The sequence below is a fragment of the Tursiops truncatus genome, chromosome 1 (assembly GCF_011762595.2).
Source record: "Tursiops truncatus isolate mTurTru1 chromosome 1, mTurTru1.mat.Y, whole genome shotgun sequence".
Lineage (NCBI taxonomy): Eukaryota > Metazoa > Chordata > Mammalia > Artiodactyla > Delphinidae > Tursiops > Tursiops truncatus.
In genome coordinates, this window is record NC_047034.1 from 26,535,917 (window position 1) to 26,559,526 (window position 23,610).

At 35.4% G+C, this 23,610-nt stretch overlaps 1 protein-coding gene across 1 annotated transcript in view; it reads right to left on the bottom strand.

Annotated features, from left to right (window-relative positions):
- The window catches only part of CATSPERE (catsper channel auxiliary subunit epsilon), a 239,501-nt gene that overhangs the window by 184,156 nt on the left and 31,735 nt on the right, over positions 1 to 23,610 (bottom strand). The window contains exon 6 of the mRNA XM_019920606.3: positions 10,869 to 10,893. Coding sequence (XP_019776165.3) covers positions 10,869 to 10,893 — 25 coding nt within the window. The remainder of the gene's footprint in view (positions 1 to 10,868; positions 10,894 to 23,610) is intronic.

The window sequence follows — 23,610 nt, forward strand, 5'->3', positions numbered from 1 at the left end:
AAATTGTCTCTCCCACCCTGTACTTCATCACTCAGTTCCCACAAGTCTACTACACCCTGCAAGTAACTACTATTGGTAAGTTTTTTGTATTTCTATAAAATTTTTGTGCATAACCAGTGTTATTTTTCTCCTTTTTATATAAATACTAGTGTGCTAAATGCACTTTTGAACATTATATTCTTCACTTAAAGTTATATCTTAGAGATCTTTAAATATTCTCATTAATCTTTCATATTATTTTACATATTATTACAAATTATGGAGGAACCATAATTTAACAAGTAACCTGCTAATAAATATTTGTTTATATCCTTTGCCATTACAATCAAAGTTATAATGAGCAACTCTGAACATATATTATTTTCCACTTTTGAGTATTCCTAAAAGTGGAATTGTTGAGTCATAGAGTATATGAATTTGTAATTTTTGTAGATGCTGCTAAATTGTTCTCCATAGCAGTTGCAACAACATATCTTCTCACCAGCAATGTATGAGATCTCTTCTTTCTACACAGCCTTCCCAACATGATGTGTTGTCTTACATTTTGATATTGTCAGTCGATGGATGAAAAATGGTACGTTGATGCAGTTTTAATCTGCATTTCTTTTATCATGAGAAAGTTTGAGCATCTTTCCATATATTCAAGTTCTATTTCTATTTCCCGTCTGGTGAACTATTTGTTCATTTCCTTTGCTCATTTTCTATCTGGCTTTTAGTCTTTTATTTATTAATTTGTAGAAGTTTTTAACATAAAGAATGTTCTAGATGTTCTATATCTTGATCTGTGTGGTGGTTACATAGACATATATATGTACATATGAAAACTTTATTACTTTTATAATTATGTGGCATTCCTCTTTATCTTATTAAATCTGTTTGCCTTAGATTTTATATTGTCCCTATATATGGTTGCCTTTCCTGCCTCCCTCCATCCCTCCCTCCCTCCCTCCCTCCCTTCCTCCTTTTTATATTCCCTTTACCTATATTAATCTTCTCTCAACCTACGTAATTTGAGTTAACAACTAGTATTTACTTTTTGCTATTTTTCTCCATGCTATGCATTTGCAGAGATAAACACAAATACAAGCGTACATATATTTTTAAAAAGAGGCATCTTAAGACATTCTTTTTTTTAAACAAAATTGGATCACATTATACACACTTCCCACATTCTCCCTTTTTTTCACTCAAGTATATATCATTGAAATTCCCCAGTCAACTCTTATAATGCCTGAACAATATTCTATGATGTGCTTATACTATAATTTACAGATCAATGGCTCTAATAATGGAGATTTACTGTGGCTCCAGTTTTGTTTTGTTTTGTTTTGTTTTGCTTTACCACTATTACAATGCTGCAAAATATAGGTCCTTTTCCATACAGCTGTATATACTAGAGGTTTTATTTCTGTGGAGTAGATTCCCAGGAGTGGGATTTTAGATCCAAATGGTATATATATTTTTAATTTCAATAGATGTTTCCATATTCCTATCCAAAAATGTGAATAAGGCTCTAACTTCTCACACTTTCCACCAGCAATGTTTGAGTGTACCCTTTTGCCCAGATCCCCTCTAGCAATAGTTATTTTCCCTTGTTCAAGTTTTACTACTGTGATGAGTGTGACATTTCATTGTTAATTTGAATTTTCTTGAGATGAAGTGAAGTTCAGCATCTTTTCATGTTTGTTAGATTTGCTTTTGTGTACATAGCTTTTTTACATTCTTCTATTGGAACTTACCATATTCTTATCATTTGTAAGAGCTCTTTGTTTTGTTTGGACTTTAGGTATACAGACACATTATTAGAATAATCACAAACCTCAGTCCATGACACACTATTGTTATTGGCATGACCCTCTTTTATGCAATTATTTAAATTGTAAATTAGTAAAATGAAAACCAGGAACCCACCATCCAACTCGAGACCTAGAACCTTACAAATATCTTTCATTTACTTATATATTCCTCCCTTTTCAGGTTCCCTGTTTCTGCCCAGAGGTACTCACCTTCCTGAATTCTGTGTTGGTTTTTCATTAATATAATGATAGTTTTTTGAACTTGATCAGCCCACACATAACCCCCTAGGGGCTGCTTTCATTTTTCTTTCAAGATTATGTAACTAGGATTTATTCATGTTACTGCTCATAACTGAGCTCATTCATTTTCATTACTATTTAAAATTCCATTATGTGAAAATACCACAATTTTTCCATTTTTATGTTAATGGGCATTTGGATTCCTTCTGTTTGGGATGGATGAATTTTATGAGCAATTCTACTATGAGCATTTTTGTTTCTCTTTTATTGGAGTATAGTTGCTTTACACTTCTGTGTCAGTTTCTGCTGTACAGCAAAGTGAATCAGATATATATATATATATCTCCCTTTTTTGGACTTCCTTCCCACTTAGGTCACCACAGAGCACCAAGTAGAGTTCCCTGCACTATACAGTAGGTTCTCATTAGTTATCTATTTTATACATAGTAGTGTATATATGTCAATCCCAAACTCCCAATTCATCCCACCACCCAGCATTTTTGAAAATGTCTATTCAGGCATGAGTGCAAGATTTTCTCTTGAGTATATACTTAGGAGTAGAATTGCTAAGTATATACTTAGAGTATATACTTATACTCCTGAGTATAAGTTGCCGAGTATGTGTAAGATAATGTAGAATCATTTTTCAAAGTTTACATCCCTCCATCTCTTTTCAACACTAGGGATATTAGCTGTGTACTGTCATCTATGTTGTAAAATGTTTTCATAACTATTTGTTGTATAAGTTGACTTTGTTTATGGCACTTCTGTGATAAAGTTTTCAATTTTCACATTTTCATTTATGACTACTTTTTATTCATAGATTCTGGTTTCCAGTCTTGAATAAGATTTCCCTTGATTCCATATAGTACAGCTTCAAGATTCTCCTGCCAACCATCCAGGGTTTTCTGTTTTACATTTGTCTTCTATGCCAAGGGATTTTTTTTTTTTTGTATGTGGTGTAAGCAAGGATTCTACTTTTGTTTTCTTCCAAGAAGACAGCTTATTTTACTACATTATTCCATATAAATTTTAAGATATTTTTTCAATCAAAAATTGGACTCTGGTGTCCAGTTAGAAACTTTAAAAAACAGATCTTTTTTAAGCCATTCGACAAAATTTCAGTGTGGTTCTTGATACAGGTTCTGTGTCTTCTTATATTTATTCTTAAGTATTTTATAGTCTGTATTGCTATCATGAATTTATAATATTGTACACTTCTTTTCCTTAATTTATTACTTACATTATTATGTTCAATACAATATTAAATAATAATGGTGATTATGAGCACATTTGTCCAGTTCCTGATTTTAATTGAATTCGAAATATCTCATAATTTATAACAATTACTGTTAGTTATTTGGGAAGTAAATTTTTTTTTTAGAATTAAGTAGTTTCCTTCTAAACTTGTTTTGCTTAGTGTTTTTATTAGAAATGGTTGTTGAATATTTAAATTTTTTTACATCTTTATTGGACTATAATTGCTTTACAATGTTGTGTTAGTTTGCACTGTATAACAGAGTAAATCAGCTATATGTATACATATATCCCCATATCCCCTCCCTCTTAAGCCTCCCTCCCACCCTCCCTATCCCACCCCTCTAGGTGGTCACAAAGCATGGAGCTGATTTCCCTGTGCTATGCAGCTGCTTCCCATTAGCTATCTATTTTACATTTGGTAGTGTATATATGTCCATGCTACTCACTTCATCCCAGCTTCCCCAACACCCCCTCCACTTATCATCAAGTCCATTCTCTACGTCTACATCTTTATTCCTATCCTGCCCCTAGGTTCATCAGAACCATTATTTTTTCTTTTACATTCCCTATATATGTGTTAGCATATGGTATTTGTTTTACTCTTTCTGACTTACTTCACTCTGGATGACAGGCTCTAGGTCCATCCACCTCACTACAAATAACTCAATTTCATTTCTTTTTATGGCTGAGTAATATTCCATTGCATATATGTGCCACATCTTCTTTATCCATTCATCTGTCGATGGACACTTAGGTTGCTTCCATGTCCTGGCTATTGTAAATAGTGCGGCAGTGAACATTATGGTACACATCTCTTTTTGAATGATGGTTTTCTCAGGGTATATGCCCAGTAGTGGGATTGCTGGGTCGTATGGTAGTTCTATTTTTAGTAGGTTCCTATTTTAAGGAACCTCCATACTGTTCTCTATAGCAGCTGTATCAATTTACATTCGCACCAACAGTGCAAGAGTGTTCCCTTTTCTCCACACCCTCTCCAGCAGTTTTTGTTTGTAGATTTTTTGATGATAGCCACTCTGAACCATGTGACGTGATACCTTATTGTGTTTTTTTTGGGAGGGGGTACACTGGCCTCTCACTGTTGTGGCCTCTCCCATTGCAAAGCACAGGCTCCGGACGCGCAAGGTCAGCGGCCATGGCTCACGGGCCCAGCCGCTCCGCAGCACTTGGGATCCTCCCAGACCGGGGCATGAACCCGTGTCCCCGGCATCGGCAGGTGGACTCTCAACAACTGCGCCATGAGGGAAGCCCCTCATTGTGGTTTTGACTTGCATTTCTCTAATGATTAGTGATGTTGAGCATCCTTTCATGTGTTTGTTGACAATCTGTATATCTACTTTGGAGAAATGTCTATTTAGGTCTTCCACCCATTTTTGGATTGGGTTTTTTATTTGATATTGAGCTGCTTGTATATTTGGAGATTCTTTTGTCACTTGTTTCATTTGCAAATATTTTCTCCCATTCTGAGGGTTGTCTTTTTGTATTGTTTATGGCTTCCTTTGCTGTGCAAAAGTTTTAAGTTTCATTAGGTCCCATTTGTTTATTTTTGCTTTTATTTCCATTACTCTAGGAGGTGGGTCAAAAGGATCTTGCTGTGATTTATTTCATAGAGTGCTGCCTATGTTTTCCTCTACAAGTTTTATAGTGTCTGGCCTTACTTTTATGTCTTTAATCCATTTTGAGTTTATTTTTGTGTATCGTGTTAGGAAGTGTTCTAATTTCATTCTTTTACATGTAGCTGACCAGTTTTCGCATCTCCACTTATTGAAGAGGTTTTCTTTTCTCCATTGTATATTCTTGCCTCATTTAACAAAGATAAAGTGACCATATGTGCATGCGTTTATCTCTGGGTTTCTATCCTGTTCCATTGATCTATATTTCTGTTTTTGTGCCAGTACTAAACTGTCTTGATTACTGTAGCTTTGTAGTATAGTCAGAAGTCAGGGAGCCTGATTCTTCCAGCTCCATTTTCTTTCTCAAAATTGCTTTGGCTGTTTGGGGTCTTTTGTGTTTCCATACAAATTGTGAAATTTTTTATTCTTGTTCTGTGAAAAATGCCATTGGTAGTTTGATAGGGATTGCATTGAATCTGTAGATTGCTTTGGGTAGTACAGTCATTTTCACAATGTTTATTCTTCCAATTCAAGAACATGGAATATCTCTCCATCTATTTGTATCATCTTTGATTTCTTTCATCAGTGTCTTATAGTTTTCTGCATACAGGTCTTTTGTCTCCTTTGGTAGGTTTATTCCTAGGTATTTTATTCTTTTTGTTGCAGTGGTAACTGGGATTGTTTCCTAATTTCTCTTTCAGATTTTTCGTTGTTAGTGTATAGGAATGCAGGAGATTTTTGTACATTAATTTTGTATCCTGCTACTTTACCAGATTCATTGATTAGCTCTAGTAGTTTTCTGGTTGCATTTTTCGGATTTTCTATGTATACTATCATGTCATCTGCGAACAGTGACAATTTTACTTATTCTTTTATGATTTGGATTCCTTTTATTTCTTGTTCTTCTCTGACTGCCGTGACTAGAATTTGCAAAACTATGTTGAATAATAGTGGTGAGACTGGGCAACCTTGTCTGTTTCCTGATCTTAGAGGAAATGCTTTCAGTTTTTTACCATTGAGTATGATGCTTGCTGTGGGTTTGTCATATATGGCCTTTATTATGTTGAGGCAGGTTCCCTCAATGCCCACTTTCGGGAGAGTTTTTATCATAAATACATGTTGAATTCTGTTGAAAGCTTTTTCTATATCTATTGAGATTATCATTTGGTTTTTATCCTTCAATTTGTTAATATGGTGTATCACATTGATTGACTTGCGTATATAGAAGAATCATTGCATTCCTGGGATAAACCCCACTTGATCATGGTGTATGATCCTTTTAATGTGCTGCTGGATTCTGTTTTCTGGTATTTTGTTGAGGATTTATTCATCTATGTTCATCAGTGATATTAACCTGTAGTTTTCTTTCTTTGTGACATCTTTGTCTGGTGTTGGTATCAGGGTGATGGTGGCCTCGTAGAACGAGTTTGGGAGTATTCTTCCCTCCACTATATTTTGGAAGAGCTTGAGAAGGAAAGGTGTTAGCTCTTCTCTAAATGTTTGCTAGAATTCACCTGTGAAGCCATCTGGTCCTGGGCTCTTCTTTGTTGGAAGATTTTTAAGCACAGTTTCAGTGCTAGTGATTGGTCTGTTCATATTTTCTATTTCTTCCTGGTTCAGTCTTGGAAGGTTGTAGTTTTCTAAGAATTTGTCCATTTCTTCCAGGTTGTCCATTTTATTGGCATAGAGTTGCTTGTAGTAGTGTCTCATGATCCTTTGTATTTCTGCAGTGTCAGTTGTTACTTCTACTTTTTCATTTCTAATTCTGTTGATTTGAATCTTCTCCCTTTTTTTCTTCATGAGCCTAGCTAATGGTTTATCAATTTTGGTTATCTTCTCAAAGAACGAACTTTTAGTTTCATTGATCTTTGCTATTACTTCTTCATCTCTTTTTCATTTATTTCTGATCTGATCTTTATGATTTCTTTCCTTCTGCTAACTTTGGGTGTTTTTTTTTGTTGTTCTCCTTTCTCTAATTGCTTTACGTTAAGGTTAGGTTGTTTATTTGAGATTTTTCTTATTTCTTGAGATAAGATTGCATTGCAATAAACTTCCCTCTTAGAATTGCTTTTGCTGCATCCCATAGATTTTGGGTCATCATGTTTTCAGTGTCATTTGTTTTTAAGTATTTTTGGATTTCCTCTTTGATTTCTTCAGTGATCTCTCAGTTATTTAGTAGCATATTGTTTAGCCTCTATGTATTTGTATATTTTACAGTTTTTTTTTCTGTAATTGATATCTAGTCTCATAGCCTTGTGGTCAGAAAAGATACTTGATACAATTTCAATTTTCTGTAATTTACCTAGGCGTGATTTGTGACTCAAGATATGATCTATCTGGAGAATGTTCCATGTGCACTTGAGAAGTGTATTCTGTTGTTTTTGGATGGAATGTCCTATAAATATTAATTAAGCCCATCTGGTCTAATGTGCCATTTAAAGCTTGTGTTTCCTTATTTATTTTCTGTTTGGACGATCTGTCCATTGGTGTAAGTGATGTGTTAAAGACCCCTACTATTATTGTGGTACTGTCAATTTCCCCTCATATGGCTGTTAGCATTTGCCTTATGTATTGAGGTGCTCCTATGTTGGGTGCATAAATATTTACAATTGGTGTATCTTCCTCTTGGATTGATCCTTTGATCATTATGTAGTTTCCTTCATTGTCTATTGTAATAGTCTTTATTTTAAAATCTATTTTGTCTGATATGAGTTTTGCTACTCCAGCTTTCTTTTGATTTCCATTTGCATGCAATATCTTTTTCCATCCCCTCACTTTCAGTCTGTATGTGTCCCTAGGTCTGAAGTGGGTCTCATGTAAACAGCATATATATGGGTCTTGTTTTTGTATCCATTCAGCCAGTCTATGTCTTTTGGTTGGAGCATGTAATCCATTTACATTTAAGGTAGTTATCGATATGTATGTTCCTATTACTATTTTTTAAATTGTTTTGGGTTTGTTTTTGTAGGTCTGTTTCTTCTCGTGTTTCCTGCCTAGAGAAGTTTCTTTAGCATTTGTTGTAAAGCTGGTTTGGTGGTGAATTGTCTTAACTTTTGCTTGTCTGTAAAGCTTTTGATTTCTCCATTGAATCTGAATGAGATCCTTGATGGCTAGAGTAATCTTCGTTTCAGGTTTTTCCCTTTCATCATTTTAAATATGTCCTGTCACTCTCTCTCGGCTTGCAGAGTTTCTGCTGAAAGATCAGCTGTTAACCTTATGGGGATTCCCTTGTATGTTATTTGTTGGCTTTTCATTGCTGCTTTTTAATATTTTTCTTTGTATTTAATTTTTGATCATTTGATTAATAGGTGTCTTGGTTTGTTTTTCCTTGGATTTATCCTGTATGGGACTCTGTTCACTTCCTGGACTTGATTGACTATTTCCTTTCCCATGGTAGGAAAGTTTTCAACTATAATCTCTTCAAATATTGTCTCAGTCCCTTTCTTTTTCTCTTCTTCTTCTGGGACCCCTATAATTTGAATGTTGGTGCGTTTAGTGTTGTCCTGGAGGTTTCTAAGATTCTCTTCAATTCTTTTCATTGTTTTTTCTTTATTCTGCTCCTCGGTAGTCATTTCCACCATTTTGTCTTCCAGCTCACTTATCCATTCTTCTCCCTCAGTTATTCTGGTATGGATTCCTTGAATAGTATTTTTAATTTCATTATTGTGTTGTTCATCATTGTTTGCTCTGTAGTTCTTCTAGGTCCTTGTTAAACATTTCTTGTATTTTCTCCATTCTATTTCTGAGATTTTGGATCATCTTTTCTATCATTACTCTGAATTATTTTTCAGGTAGACTGCCTATTTCCTCTTCATTCATTTGGTCTGGTGGGTTTTTACCTTGCTCCTTCATCTGCTACATATTTCTCTGTCTTCTCATTTTTTTAACTTACTGTGTTTGGGGTCTCCTTTGCACAGGCTGCATGTTCATATTTCATCGATGCTTTTCCATCTTTTCATTTTTATATTCTGCATTCTGCATGATTCCCATTCCAAATCACTAATTCTGCAATTTTCTCAACTGTATGTAGTCTTTTATTTAACCTGAATTTTTGTTTTTAGATGCCTATTTTTTCATCTTAAGACATATATATAGGATATTTTCAATGATGTACAATTATGCATAATCCTCATTCTTGTTTTCTTTGTTTTTATCCCTTCTTTTATCTTTGTGACCATTTAAAATATGGATTTAATCATCTTTCAGATGGTTCTCATCTTTAGTTTTGAAAAGTATGAACTTTCTCCAAATGTGTGAGAAGGTTTATGTGTGTGTCTATTCCAGGCAGTTTTGTATTTTTTTTGTGGTCTATAGCTTTTATTTTGAGATTATTTTCAGAGGGTTTGTTTTCTATGAGAGTCCTATACACCCTTGGTTATGAAATGGATTTTATAATCACCTCTGCCTGCACCCTATGTGTTTCACTGCTTGTATTTTTGTGTTTACTACTCGGCTCTAGGTTCCTCAACCTCTTGAGAGATGTTTAACTTGGGCATCCACCTGAAACTCTGTGAAGGTAACTCCTTGTCCATTTATGGCCCCCAAAAGGATGTATCATTTATTTGAAATTACTCTAAGACAGTGAGTGAAGCCTTACTAGTTCTCATTTTACAGACTTTTCATAAATCCTAGCTTCATGTAGGGAGATTAGTTTCAGCTCCTCCCTCTCCCATAGGTTGGAGGCTTCATTTTCTATTCCCACACAAATGTTAAAACATCACCCTTTGTCTACTAGGGCTTATATTCTGTCTAATTATCTTACTTCTGAATTCATTCTTCTCTAACTCTGGATTTTAGTTCTTTAGTTACTTCTGACAACTAGGAAATTCCTTTACTTGCTTTTAAATTCTATACACATGTGTACCAATATTAATGTAAAAGTCTACACTACTATTATACATACGTATTTTGTAAAGGCATTTCTGTATGTTTTGAGTGAGATGGAGGCTATTCTGCATTATTTGGGTCTGTAATAGGTATTCTACTTTTAGAAGTTTCTCTCTATTTTCTGTCTTAAAATTCCTTATCCACGGATAATACTCTTTCTTCCTTTTTTTCACTGTTATAGTTATAGACTTAATAAATAATCCTATAATGCCAACTGGGACTGGGATATGGATACATATGAACACATGAGCTCATTCAGCCATCTTGATCCAATATAGGAAGTTTATTTCTTCTTATTATTTTTCTGCCTCTTCTTTCCACTAAATCACTATGTTGAGAAAATGAAAATATTTATAGAGCTTAAGTTTCCAAATATTACCACCTTATTTCAATTTTCAAATTTTTGAATATATCTCTCTGTCATACTTCTAATCAGCCTCCAATCCAGATGTCAAAATTTTTGGATCTCAAAACCCCTTCATAGGCTTAAAAATTATTGAGAATCCCACAGAGCTGTTGTTTTATGTGGGTTAGCTCTATTAATATTTATTACCATATAACAAATTAAAATTGAGAATATTTAAAGATATTTATTAATTTATTTTAAAATTTATGATAGACCTATTACATATTAACATTAACTAACATATTTTTATGAAAAAAATAATTATTTTCCAAGATAAAAAATAGTAAGAAGATTGGTTGTTTTACATTGTAAATTCTCTTTAATATCTGCCTTAATAGAAGAGAGCTGGCTTATCATCTGTGCTCCTACATTCAAGCTGTTGGTATATGTTATTTTGGTGGAAGTATATGGGGGGAAATCTATCCTCACACAGATATGTAGCTGGAAAAGCGTAGACCTCGTGGACCTTCTAAAAAGGTCTGTGAACACCAGGGGATCTTAGTCTATAACTTGAGTAACCACTTCTCTAAGCGAATTTTATTGAAAATTCATTTAGAAAATTCCTCTTCTAGTAAATATGGAAGATATGATGGAAATAATATATAGTATAATATATGAGAGATATACAAAAACTTCAAAAAGATTTACCTGGGTTAAATTGTTAGTGAAATTTCTGTTGGGAAAAAGAGAAATCATATTTTAGTAAACAGCATGTTAAATATTAGTTTGAATATTCTACTTTCAACATACATGTTTATAAATCTTTGAATATTCTCTTTATATTCCATCACAGATACATAAATGATTAAATGCTAAATGTTAAAAAAAACTCATGTCAATAATTAAATATAATTATTGATCCTCATGTGTTGTCAACAAAAGGCTGAAGGGCACGAATCTATATACTTTCTTAATAGTACTGTAAGCTCACATAGCCAAAGTTGCATGATTAATCTTCTTTAAAAATTTGACATGATCAATGCACATTAAAAAGTCTGTAGAGTTTAGGGACTTCCCTGATGGTCCAGTGGTTTAGACTCCGTGTTTCCAGTGCAGGGGGTGCAGGTTCAATCCCTGGTCAGGGAACTAAAATCCTGCATGCCACACAGCATGGTCCCCCCAAAAAAGAATTCTACAGAGTTTACATGTTTTAATTTATGTCAAAACCAAATTTATCAATTAGCACTGCAAATGCTTCATTTTTCAGCCTTTCAGTGTAAATTTTCTGAAAGGAGCAACATTCACTTGTATGTTTAGTTATATGTTTTTTAGAAAGTAATTATTGTCACTTTAAAGATATCTGTATTTTTTAAATCATATAATCTCTAAAAGTCAATGACTCAGGACTGTGTTTTCATTTGTGCATAGTGTTTAATACATTATTAGGTACAAAACAAAATGAAGATGTTTGGGGAATCAGTAAATGTGCATGCAGTGAGTTTCTGAGACCGCATAATGAAATAAATATTTTGTATGTTCAATCTGTTACATGAGAAAGCCACTGAAAATAAGTACTATAAATCCTGACAGGCAAATGTGCCCAAAGTTCAGAAAGTATGAAGTTTATCAAAAAAATCCCCTGCCAGTACACAGGCACCTAAAACTAACCCCTGCAGCTGAGCATGTGTACAGTACTGGCTTGGGCCACCAGTGCTGCCTGCTTTGGTCCCTAGCTACTGGACCTGGAAGCACTGCTGAGGACTATCACAGCCCTTGCAGTCATCCTGGTCACTCTGCAGCATTTGGTAAACACAATGCAATTCTTGATGTTTTGGACCCCAGTGGCCTGCGCTGATGAAACATGCCCCACTGGATCCAGAGCCACTACTTACCCCTGCACATGGCCCCCCACACCACTAGACCTGCAGTCACAGCATGCTCCAGCATGCACAACCACAGGTGAAGGTCTTTTCTTAATGAAGTCACTCTGTGACAACTGGAAGTGGTGACTTCAAATGTGCAGACACCTACACAGGCTACAGGGTCCATGAAGAATCAGGGAAACATGACACCACTTAAGGAACATAGTAAACTCCAGCAATGGCCCCTAAGGAAATAGATATATATACACGAATAGCCTGATAAAGAATTCAAAATAGGGTTCTAAAGATGCTCAGAGAGCTATGAGAGAAAAAAGACAAGCAATTTAATGAAATTAGAAAAACAATACTAGAACAAAATGAGAAGTTCAACAAAGAGGTAGAAAACATAAGGAAGAAACAAATTGTGGCCCTAAGGAATACAATGACTGCAGTGAAGAATTTATAAGAGAGCTTCAACAGCAGACTGGAACAAGCAGAAGAAATAATCAGTGAACTCAAAGACAGATCTTTTGAAATTATCTAGTCAGAAGAGCAAAAAGAATAAAAAGGAATGACAAAAGCCTATGAGATTTATAGGACACCATTAAGAGAAACAATCTATGCATCATTGGAGTCCCATAAGGAAACGATGGGGAGAAAGAGGCAGAGGCTTATTAAAAATGTGTGATAGCTGAGAGTTTCCCAAACCTGGGGAGAGATTTGACATCAAAGTTCATGAAGCTAATAGGTCATCCCAAGATTTCAATCTCAAATGATCTTTTCCAAGATCATTAAGATGGAACTGTATAAAATTAAAGACAAAAAAGAAAATTTTAAAAGCAGCAAGAGAAAAAAATCCTCTCAAAAAGGAAAACCCCATAAGGCTAACAGTGGATTTCTAGGAAAAACTTTGCAGGCCAGGGGAGAGTAGGCCAGGGAAGATATATTCAAAGTGCTGCAAGAAAAATAAATTGTCAGTAAAGAACACTTTACCCAGGTAATTTGTCCTTCAAAATGAATGCAAGATAAAGCTTTTCCCAAACAAATAAAATCTGAGGAAGTTCATCATCACAAGATCTGTCTCACAAGAAATGCTGAAAAGTTCTTAAAGCTGAAATGAAAGGCCTTTAATTAGTAAAATGAAAACATATGAAAATATCCAACACACTGTTAAAGGCAAGTATATAGTCAGATTCGGAATATGTTAATATTTTAATAAGGTGATGTGTTAACCACTTACCTCTAGCATAAATGTTAAAGGGCAAAATGTATTAAAAACAGTTATGGCAACAATAATGTGTCAGTAGAAACAGAATATAAAGAGATGTAAATTGTGACATCAAAAACATAAAATATGGAGGGATAGTAAAAGGGTAGAGGTTTTGTATGCAATAGAATATAAGTAGTTATTAGCTTGAAATAATCTGCTATAGATTTTGGAGAGGGATCAAGATAACAGAGTAGGAGGATGTGGAGCTCACCTTCCCTCACAAACACATCAAAAATACATCTACATGTGGAACAAGTCTCATTGAAAACTGGCAGAAGATCTCCTAACAACCAAAACTGCAAGAAAGATCTCCACATAACTGGGTAGGACAGAAAAAAGAAGCACATCAGGTCAGGACCGGCACCCATGGAAGGTATCTGTAAGGAAGAGAAGGTCCTCACTGGCTGTCCTAGGGAGCCCACTTACCTGCTGGGAAATCCACTGAGACAGACAGAAGGACTGGAGAAGCCTAGACTCTGCTCGCAAGGAGTGCACACATGCTGGCTTGCTAACAATCAAGGAGGAGAGAGAGACTTGCACTGGTGGCTGCTGCCTTGCAGCACTTCCCAGTCTGAAGGGGCAAACACCCTTGCCCTGCTCTCTGTACACCACTGCCTGGTGCAAACTCTAGCAAAGATTCATTCTACCTATGCAGAGACAGATGGGACACCTTGGGTATGATCTGGGCAGAACCGCAGAGATCACTGTCAGCACACACATGGGAGCAGCACATCAAACCTGGCAGATGTCAGTGGGCACACTGGGTGATGTCACAAGAATACAGAGTGGACAAGCACTGAATCTTGGGAAGACAGGCCCTGGCAGAGGACTCTAGCTAAGCAGAGACAACTGAAGAACATGGGGTATGACTAGGGGGAGCCTCAGAGCCCATTATCAGCATGTGTGCACAGTGGTGGTGAGTCCAGATGTAGCAGACACTGTCAGTGTGCACACAGGGCTGCACCACAAGAACGTGGGGCTAGGCTCTAAATCTCGGATGGACAGGCCCTGGACAGGAGTATACAGCAAGGAGCCAGTCAGAGTGCCGTGGTTCCATCCACTCCACACCACAGCTTAGCACCAAATTTGGCAGCCCTGCTCCCAGGCAGCAACACAGCCACCTCATTTAGAAAAGTAAAGACAAAAAACAAATAATCATCTCAATAGACACAGAGAAAGCATTTGACAAAATTCAACATCCAAGATAAAAACTCTCACCAAAGTGGGTATATGTGGAACATATCTCAATATAATAAAAGCCATTTATGACAAACCGACAGCCAACATAATGCTCAATGCTGAAAAGCTGAAACCCTTCCCACTAAAATCTGCAATAAGACAAGGATCCCCGCACTCACCATTTCTCTTCAACATAGTATTGGATGTCCTACCCACAGCAATCAGACAAGAGACATAAATAAAAGATATCCAAATTGGAAGGGAAGAAGTAAAACTGTCACTATCTGCAGATGACATGATACTCTATATAGAGAATACTAAAGTCTCCACACAAAAACTATTAGAACTAATAAATGAATTCAGCAAGGTAGCAGGATAAAATATTAATATATAGAAATCTGTTGCATTTTTATACTAACAATGAAATATCAGACAGAGAAAGTGAAAAAACAGTCCTGTTGAAAAATCTCATTCAAAAAAATAGGAACAAACTTAACAAAGGAGGTGAAAAATCTATGCATTGAAAACTATAAAACACTGATAGGGCTTCCCTGGTGGCGCAGTGGTTGAGAGTCCGCCTGCCAATGCAGGGGACACGGGTTTGTGCCCCAGTCCGGGAAGATCCCACATGCCGCGGAGTGGCTAGGCCTGTGAGCCATGGCCGCTGAGCCTGTGCATCCGGAGCCTATGCTCTGCAATGGGAGAGGCCACAACAGTGAGAGGCCCGCATACCGCAAAAACAAAACAAAACAAAACAAAAACAAAAAAACACTGATAAAGTAAATTGAAGGTAATTTAAAGAAATGGAAAGATAGCCCATGCTCTTGGATGGGAAGAGTTAATATTGTTAAAATGGCCATACTACCCAAAGCAATCTACAGATTTAGTGCAATCCCTATCAAAATACCCGTGACATTTTTTCACAGAACTAGAACAAATAATCCTAAAACTTATATGGAACTACAAAAGACCCAGAATTGCGAAAGTAATCCTGAGGAAAAAGAACCAAGCTGGAGGCATAACCCTCAGACTTCAGACTATCCTACAAAGCTACATAATCAAAACATGTGGTATTGGCACAAAAACAGATGTGTAGATCAATGGATCAGAACAGAGATCTCAGAAACAAACCCACACACCTATGGTCAAATAATCTGTAACAAAGGAGGCAAGAATATATAATGGTGAAAAGGCAGTTTCTTCAACAAGTGGTATTGGGAAAGCTGGACAGCTACATGTAAATCAACGAAATTAGAACACTCCCTCACACCATATTAAAAAATACCTGAAAATAGTTTAAAGACCTAAATATAAAATAGTACATCATAAAACTCCTAGAAGAGAACATAGGTAGAACATTCTCTGACATAAATTGTACCAATGTTTTCTTAGATCAGTCTCCCAAGGCAAAAGAAATAAAAGCAAAAATAAACAAATGGCACCCAATTAAACTTAAAAGCTATTGCACAGCAAAGGAAACCATCAACAAAATGAAAAGACAACCTATGGAAAGGGAGAAATATCTGCAAATGATGCAACTGAGAAAGGGTTAATATCCAAAATATACAAGTGGTTCATACAACTCAATATAATAAAAACAAACAACCCAATCAAAAATTGGGCAAAATACCTCTAAATAGACATTTCTCCAAAGAAGACATAGAGATGGCCAACAGGCACATAAAAGAGGCTGAATGCTGCTAATTATTAAAAGAAATGCAAATCAAAACCACAATGAAGTATCACCCTACACTGGTCAGAATGGCTATCATCAAAAGCCTACAGTTAATAAATGCTGGAGAGGGTGTGGAGAAAAGGTAACCCTCCTAAATTGTTGGTAGGAATACAAATTGGTGCAGCCACTATAGAAAACAATAAGGAAGTTCCTTGAAAAAACAAAAACAGAGCTACCATATGATCCAGCTATCCCACTCCTGGGTATATATCCAGAAATGACAAAAACTCTAATTTGATACATGCACCCCAATGTTCATAGCAGCACTATTTACAATAGCCAATACATGGAAGCAACCTAAATGTCCACCAACAGAGGAATGGATAAAGAAGATGTGGTACATATATACAATGGAATATCACTCAGACAAAAAGAATGAATTATTGCCATTTGCCACAATAATGGATGGACCTAGAGAATATTACACTTAGTGAAGTAAGTCAGAGAAAGACAAATATTATATTCCACTTATATATGGAATCTATATACAAAACAGAAACTAACTCACAGACATAGAAAATAAACGTATGGTTACCAAAGGGGAATGGGAAGCAGGTATAAATTAGGAGTGTGGGATTAACATATACAAACTACTTTGCATAAAATAGATAAGTAACAAGGATTTACTGTATAGCACAGGGAACTATATTCAAAATCTACTAATAACCTATAATGGAAAATAATCTGAAAAAAATATATGTACATAAAACTAAATCATTTTGTTGTACACCTGAAACTAACACAATATTGTGTATCAACTATATTTCAATAAAAAAAGAAAAGACAATCTGTTATATCTATAAGATGTTTCAACCACACACACACCAGTTATAGTAGATACATACAAGATGAATAGAAGGGAGTAAAAGAATACCACTATGGAAAATCATCAATTCACAAAAGAACAGCAAGAGAGGAAGAAAGGAACAAAGGGATATAAAAGAGCCAGAATATAATTAATGAAGCAGCATTAACAAGTCCTTATCTTAAAAAAATTACTTTAAATGTAAATGGATAAAATTCTCCAATCAAAAGGCATACAGTGGCTGCATGGATTAAAAAAAAAACAAGACCCAACTATATGCTGCCTATAAAAGACTCACCTCAGCTTCAAGGACATATATAGGCTCAAAGTGAAGGGATGGTAAAACATAGTCCAGGTAAATGAAAGCCAAAAAAAGAGCGAGGATAGCTATACTTATATCAGGAAAAATAGACTTTAAGTAAAAAAGTGTAACAAGAGACAAAGAAATTCAATATATAATGATAAAAACCAATTATTCAAGAGAAAATAACAGTTGTAAATATATATGCACTCAACATCAGAGCACCTAATATACTAAGCAAAACTAACAGATCTAAAAGGAGAAATACACAACAATGTAATAATAGTAGAGGATTCCATTTTCAACAATGGATAGATCATCTAGACAGAAAATCAATAAAGGAATGTTGTACTTGAACTATACTTTACACCAAATGGGCCTAAAGAACATTCCATCCAACAGCAGAATGCACAGTCTTCTCAAGCACACATGGAACATTCTTCAGGATAGATCAAATGTGAGGTAAAAACAAGTCTTAGCAAATTTTAAAAGATTGAAATCATACCAAGTATCTTTTCTGATTTTTCTTCATCTTTTCATACCATGGTATTAAACTAGATCAATAACAGAGGGAATACTAGAAAATTCACAAATATGTGTAAATTAAACAACACACTTCTGAACAACCAATGGGTCAAAGATGAAATAAAAAAGGAAAAACAAAAAATATCTTAAAACAATGAAAATAAAAACACAACATAACAAAACTTATGGGATGGAGCAATAAAAGTTCAAGTCAAGAAAGGATATTTATAGTGATAAATGCCCACACTCAGAAAAAAGAAAGACCTCAAATAAACAATATAACTTTATACCTGAAGAAAATAGAAAAAAAAAAGAAAGAAACTAAATTCAAAATTAGCAAAGGAGAGGAAATAACAGTGAAATAGAACAGAAATAAGAGACCAAAAAAAGAATAAAACTAAGAATTTTTTTAAAAGATAAACAAAATTGGCAAAACTTTAGCTAGACTACCTACGAAAAAAGAAGACTCAAATTACTGAAATCAGAAATGAAAATGAGAAAATCACTACCAATTCTACAGAAATTTTTAAAGAAATCATAAAAGACTACTATGAACAATTAGGCCAAAATATTGGACAATCTAGTAGAAATGGATAAATTCCTAAAAATATATGACCTACCAAGAATAAATCATGAAGAAGCAGAGTATCAGACAAACCAATTATGAGTCAGAAGCTTGAATTAGTAAACAAAAATCTCCCAACAAAGAAAAAGCCCAGTATTTGATGGCTTCATTGGTGAATTCTACCAAGCATTTAAGGAAGAATTGATACCAATTCTTTCCAAACTCTTCCAAAAAACTGAAGAGGAGTGGATATTTCAAAACTCTTTTTGCAAGTGCAGCATTACTCCAATATCAAAACCAGATAAGGGCACTACAAGAAAAGAAAACTACAGGCCAACATCCCTGATGAATACAGATCCAAAAATTCTCAGTGACATACTAGCAAACCAAATTCAACAGCATATTAAAAGGATCATACACAATGATCAAGTGAGATTTGTCCCTGGAATGCAATATAGGAAAATAAATCAATGTGATAACCACATTAATAGACTGAAAGACAAAAATCATTTGATCTTCTCAATATATGCAGAAAAAGCATTTGACAAAATACATTATCCTTGATTGATAAAAACCCTCAACAAATTGGATATAGAAGGAACATACTTCATCATAATAAAGGAAAGATATGACACACCACAGCTAACATCTACTCAGTCATGAAAGGTTGAAAGCTTTTCCTTTAAGGTCAGGAACAAGACAAGGGCACTCATTCTCACCATTTCTATTCAACATAATAACTGAAGTCCTAGAGAAAGCAATCAGGCAAGAAAAAGAAAAATAAGGCATCTGAATTGGAAAGAAAGAAATTAAATTGTCTCTGTTTGTTGATGATATAATCTTGTATATAGAAAATCCTAAAGAGTCCACCCCAAAATTGTTAGAACTAATCAATAAATTCAGGAAAGTTGCAGCATACAAAATCAACATGCAGAAATCAGTTGCATTTCTATATACTAATGATAAACTATCTGAAAAAGAAATAAAGAAAGCAACAATAGCAACACAAATAATAAAGTACAGGAATAAATTTAACCATGGAAGTGAAATATCTATATACCAAAAATTATAAGACATTGATGAAAGAAACTGAGGAACACTTAAATAAATGGAAAAATATCCCATGTTCATGGATTGGAAGAGTTAATATTGTTAAAATGTTCATACTACCCAAAATCTTATATAGAGTCAATGAAATTCATATCAAATATCCAATGGAATTTTCACAGGAATAGAAGAAACAATTCTGAAATACATATGGAGCCCCAAAGACCCCAAAGAGTCAAAGCAATCTTGAGAAAGAAAGCCAGAGGCATCACATTTCCTGATTTCAAAGTACAATACAAATCTATAGTAATCAAAACGGTATGGTACTGGCATTAAAATAGATACATGGAGCAATGGAACAGAATAAGGGCACAGAATTAAACCCTCACAAATATGGTCAACTAATGTTTGACAAGGGCACCAAGAACAGGATATGGGCAAAGAAGAGATAGTGTTGGAAAAATTGGATATCCATATGCAAAACAATGAAACTGGACCCTTACCTTATACCACTCAAAAGATCAACTCAAGGACTTCCCTGGTAGTGTAGTGGTTAAGAATCTGCCTGCCAATGCAGGGGACAAGGGTTTGAGCCCGGTCTGGGAAGATCCCACATGCCACGGAGCAACTAAGCCCATGCGTCACAACTACTGAGCCTGCACTCTAGAGCCTGCAAGCCACAACTACTGAGCCCATGTGTCACAACTACTGAAGCCCACACACCTAGAGCCCGTGCTCCACAACAAGAGAAGCCACTGCAATGAGAAGCCCACACACCACAACAGAGTAGCCCCCACTCGCCACAACTAAAGAAAGCCCGCGCACAGCAACAAAGATCCAACACAGCCAAAAATAAATAAATTAAAAAAAAATCAACTCAAAATGGACTGAGAACTTAAATATTATACCCGAAACTGTGAAACTCCTAGAAGAAAACATAGGGAAGAATCTCTCTGATATCAGGCTTAGTAATGAGTTTTTGGATATGACATCAAAAGCATAAGCAACAAAAGTAAAAATCAAAAAGTAAGAATACATTAAACTAAAATGTTTCTGCACAGCAAAGGAAGCAGATGAGTAAGTTTTAGGGATCTAATGTACAGCATGGTGACTATAGTTAACAATAATGTATAATAAAAAGAAAGACAGAGAAGATACTGGTATTAGGTTAGTGAAGGAATGAGAGAGTTTTAAGAAGAAATAAGTGATACCCAGCATTAAATGTGGTACAGAAATCAAACAGTAAAAGGACTAAAAAAATCCCATTAAACTTTCAGTAACGTTGCCAAAGCAGTTTAAGTGGATAGACAGATAGTAGGCAGAGAGTACTGGGATAGACTGATGAAGCAGAACATTGTTACAGTGAATTTGAAAAAGATGATAATTTGAGCATGACCCCTTGGATCCTTCTCCCTTCCTTTTCTGTATTCTAACCCTAGGGGAGAGAGAGAATAAAGCAAGAGAGTTTAGATGCTAATACAGTACCTGATCCATGAATTCTCTTCCCTCGGGTCAGAATTCTGGTTTGTGGGCAGAGTCAATAGGTTAGGAAAGCCCAGGGAAGAGAGGCAATGCTCAGCAGGGCCTTGTACTTGAGGTTTAATGCTTTGCAGTCTCTGTCTTGAAATTCTTTTTTTTTTTTTTTTCCCCCGGTTCGTGGGCCTCTCACTGTTGTGGCGTCTCCTGCTGTGGAGCGCATGGCTCACGGGCCCAGCCGCTCTGCGGCATGTGGGATCCTCCCGGACCTGGGCACGAACCCGTGTCCCCTGCATCGACAGGCGGACTCTCAACCACTGCGCCACCAGGGAAGCCCTGTCTTGAAATTCTTAATAAATGTATCTTTGAACTTGTGGTTTGTACGTGAAGTAGGATAGGAAAATGAAGCATGCACTTGGAGGTTTGGCTCATGCAGTACTGTCTCCTATTACTTATCTTTCCCATGGGACAGGCTCTTGGCCACCCACTCATTACGCCCTGGCACCTTGGGTCCTGCCTGGCCTTTCCCTTCTCACTCCTTGTCCTGAAAACTAGTTCTGGGCTCAGGTATGAGGAGGGTCAGCATAGGGTGTTTAAGTCCTGTGACATCTTGAAGTAAGGCATGCCAGCAATTGTCCTCCCCGAACCCCAGCTAGCAAAATTATGGTGTGGCTGATGGAGGCCTCATCTAGGCAGGTACCAAGGGTGTCACACCCACCCCCAATCCAGGTACCAAGGGTGTCACAGTGCAGAGGTTGCAATATCCTTGAGGGTTGCCTATCAGCTATGGGTTGAGGTGGTAGGTCCACTGTAAGGGAAGATGTCTGGTTTGACTTCTTCAGACCCCACCCCTGGTTGAAGTATTATATGTCAGTCCAATGACTGTTGAGAGGGAAAATTGAGCAGCTAATGGGCTGCACACACGCTAAACCTGGTGACTATATGAGTTTGTACTTGACCCAAGAGTATTCTCATGTCCAAGGGAGCATGACATTATATTCCAAATAAAAAGTGCCATGACGGGTAGAGAGTAACTACAGAAGAAAGGAAAAGCTTTATATTTAATACTTTTAATGGTATTTTTCCCTTGGCTTTTGAACCAGAGGCCCTCCATATTCATTTTGTACTGCACCCAACAGATTACACAGCCAGTTATGGATGCAATAATGCAGAAATGGTAGAATATAGTATACAATGGTACTTTCCTCTAGATAGTAGGATTTTAGTAATTAAAAAAATTTAAACACAGATGATGAGAGAACTAGAAAACTGAAAGAAACATTTGAAAAAATAGTCTAGAATGAGTCATGGGAAATAAAAAGATAGGAAATGTGAAAAGATTTGAAGCATCGGGAAGGATAGAATGAAATGGTGGCATGTTTCTATTATGGAAATTTAAAAAGAAAGAAGAAAGAGAATGAGAGAAAACCAGGATTTGAAAAGATAGTAACTGAATTTTCAGAATTTATGAAAGGCTTTAATCGTCAGATTCAGGAACTATAATAAATCAAAAGTAGGATAAATATAAAGAAACTTACAATAGCAAAGTTTGTATAGCTCAATAGGTAAGGTTGAACTTCTTAAAACAGCTACAGAGAAAATAATGATTACCTAGAGAAGGAAAATCCATTAGACAGAGAGCAGACTTCTCAACTGCAATAGCAGAAGCCAGAAGTCAATGAAAAATAATTCTAAGGCCTTGAAAATCAAAGGTTAAAGATACATGAACATATTAATATAAGACAGAACATAAGTTGAAAAGCATTACAAGTGAGAAACAAGGTCACTACAAACAAAGTCTCAATTCTTCAAAAAATCTTAATAATTCTAAAGTTATATGCACTAAAAGATAAAATAAAAAGCAAAAATTTACATACCTACAAGGAAAAGTGACGTATCTACCATCATAGTGGGAAATTTTAGCCAATATCAAGTCAACAATGAGCCAAATAAGTACACAAGACTTTGAACAGTACACTTAACACACCTGATCTACTGGACATAAATAGCATACTTCATCCAACAATAGGAAAATATATTTTCTTTAGGTACACACGAGACATTTATAAAATTTGACTACATGCTAAGCCAAAGATTTGATTCTAACGCTTTTGTGATCACAATACAATTAGGTTAGAATTCAATAACAAAACAATAATTTAAAAGGCTCATGTCTGTAAATTTAAAAATGCATTTCTAAACAACTCATTGCTCAAACAAATTGTAGCAGTTACTAAACAATTATTTATGAGCAATAATGAAAAATTACAATTATGAGATATTCCACTATTTGTTGATGCAGCTATAGAGGTACTTAGAAGAAATTTTATTTCCTTAAACACATACATTCGAAAAAAAAGGAAGTTTTAAGCCTAGTAGGCTATATAACTAATTCAAAAACTTTAGAAAAACAAACTCAAAAAAAGAAATAATGTAAAAAACAAATTGAGATAAAATAGACAACAATACAAAAGCTCAATAAAGCCAAAAGATGGTTCTTTGAAAAGACTAATAAAATAGAAATATCTCTAGGAAGAAGAACAAGGAAATAGAAGGAAGGCACAAATAAAAATATTAGAAATGATAAAAGAGAGGCATACCTACTATTACTTCAGTGATTAAACAAATATAAGAGGATATTATGGACAACTTTATGACATTAAAATTGATACTAAAATTGCTAAC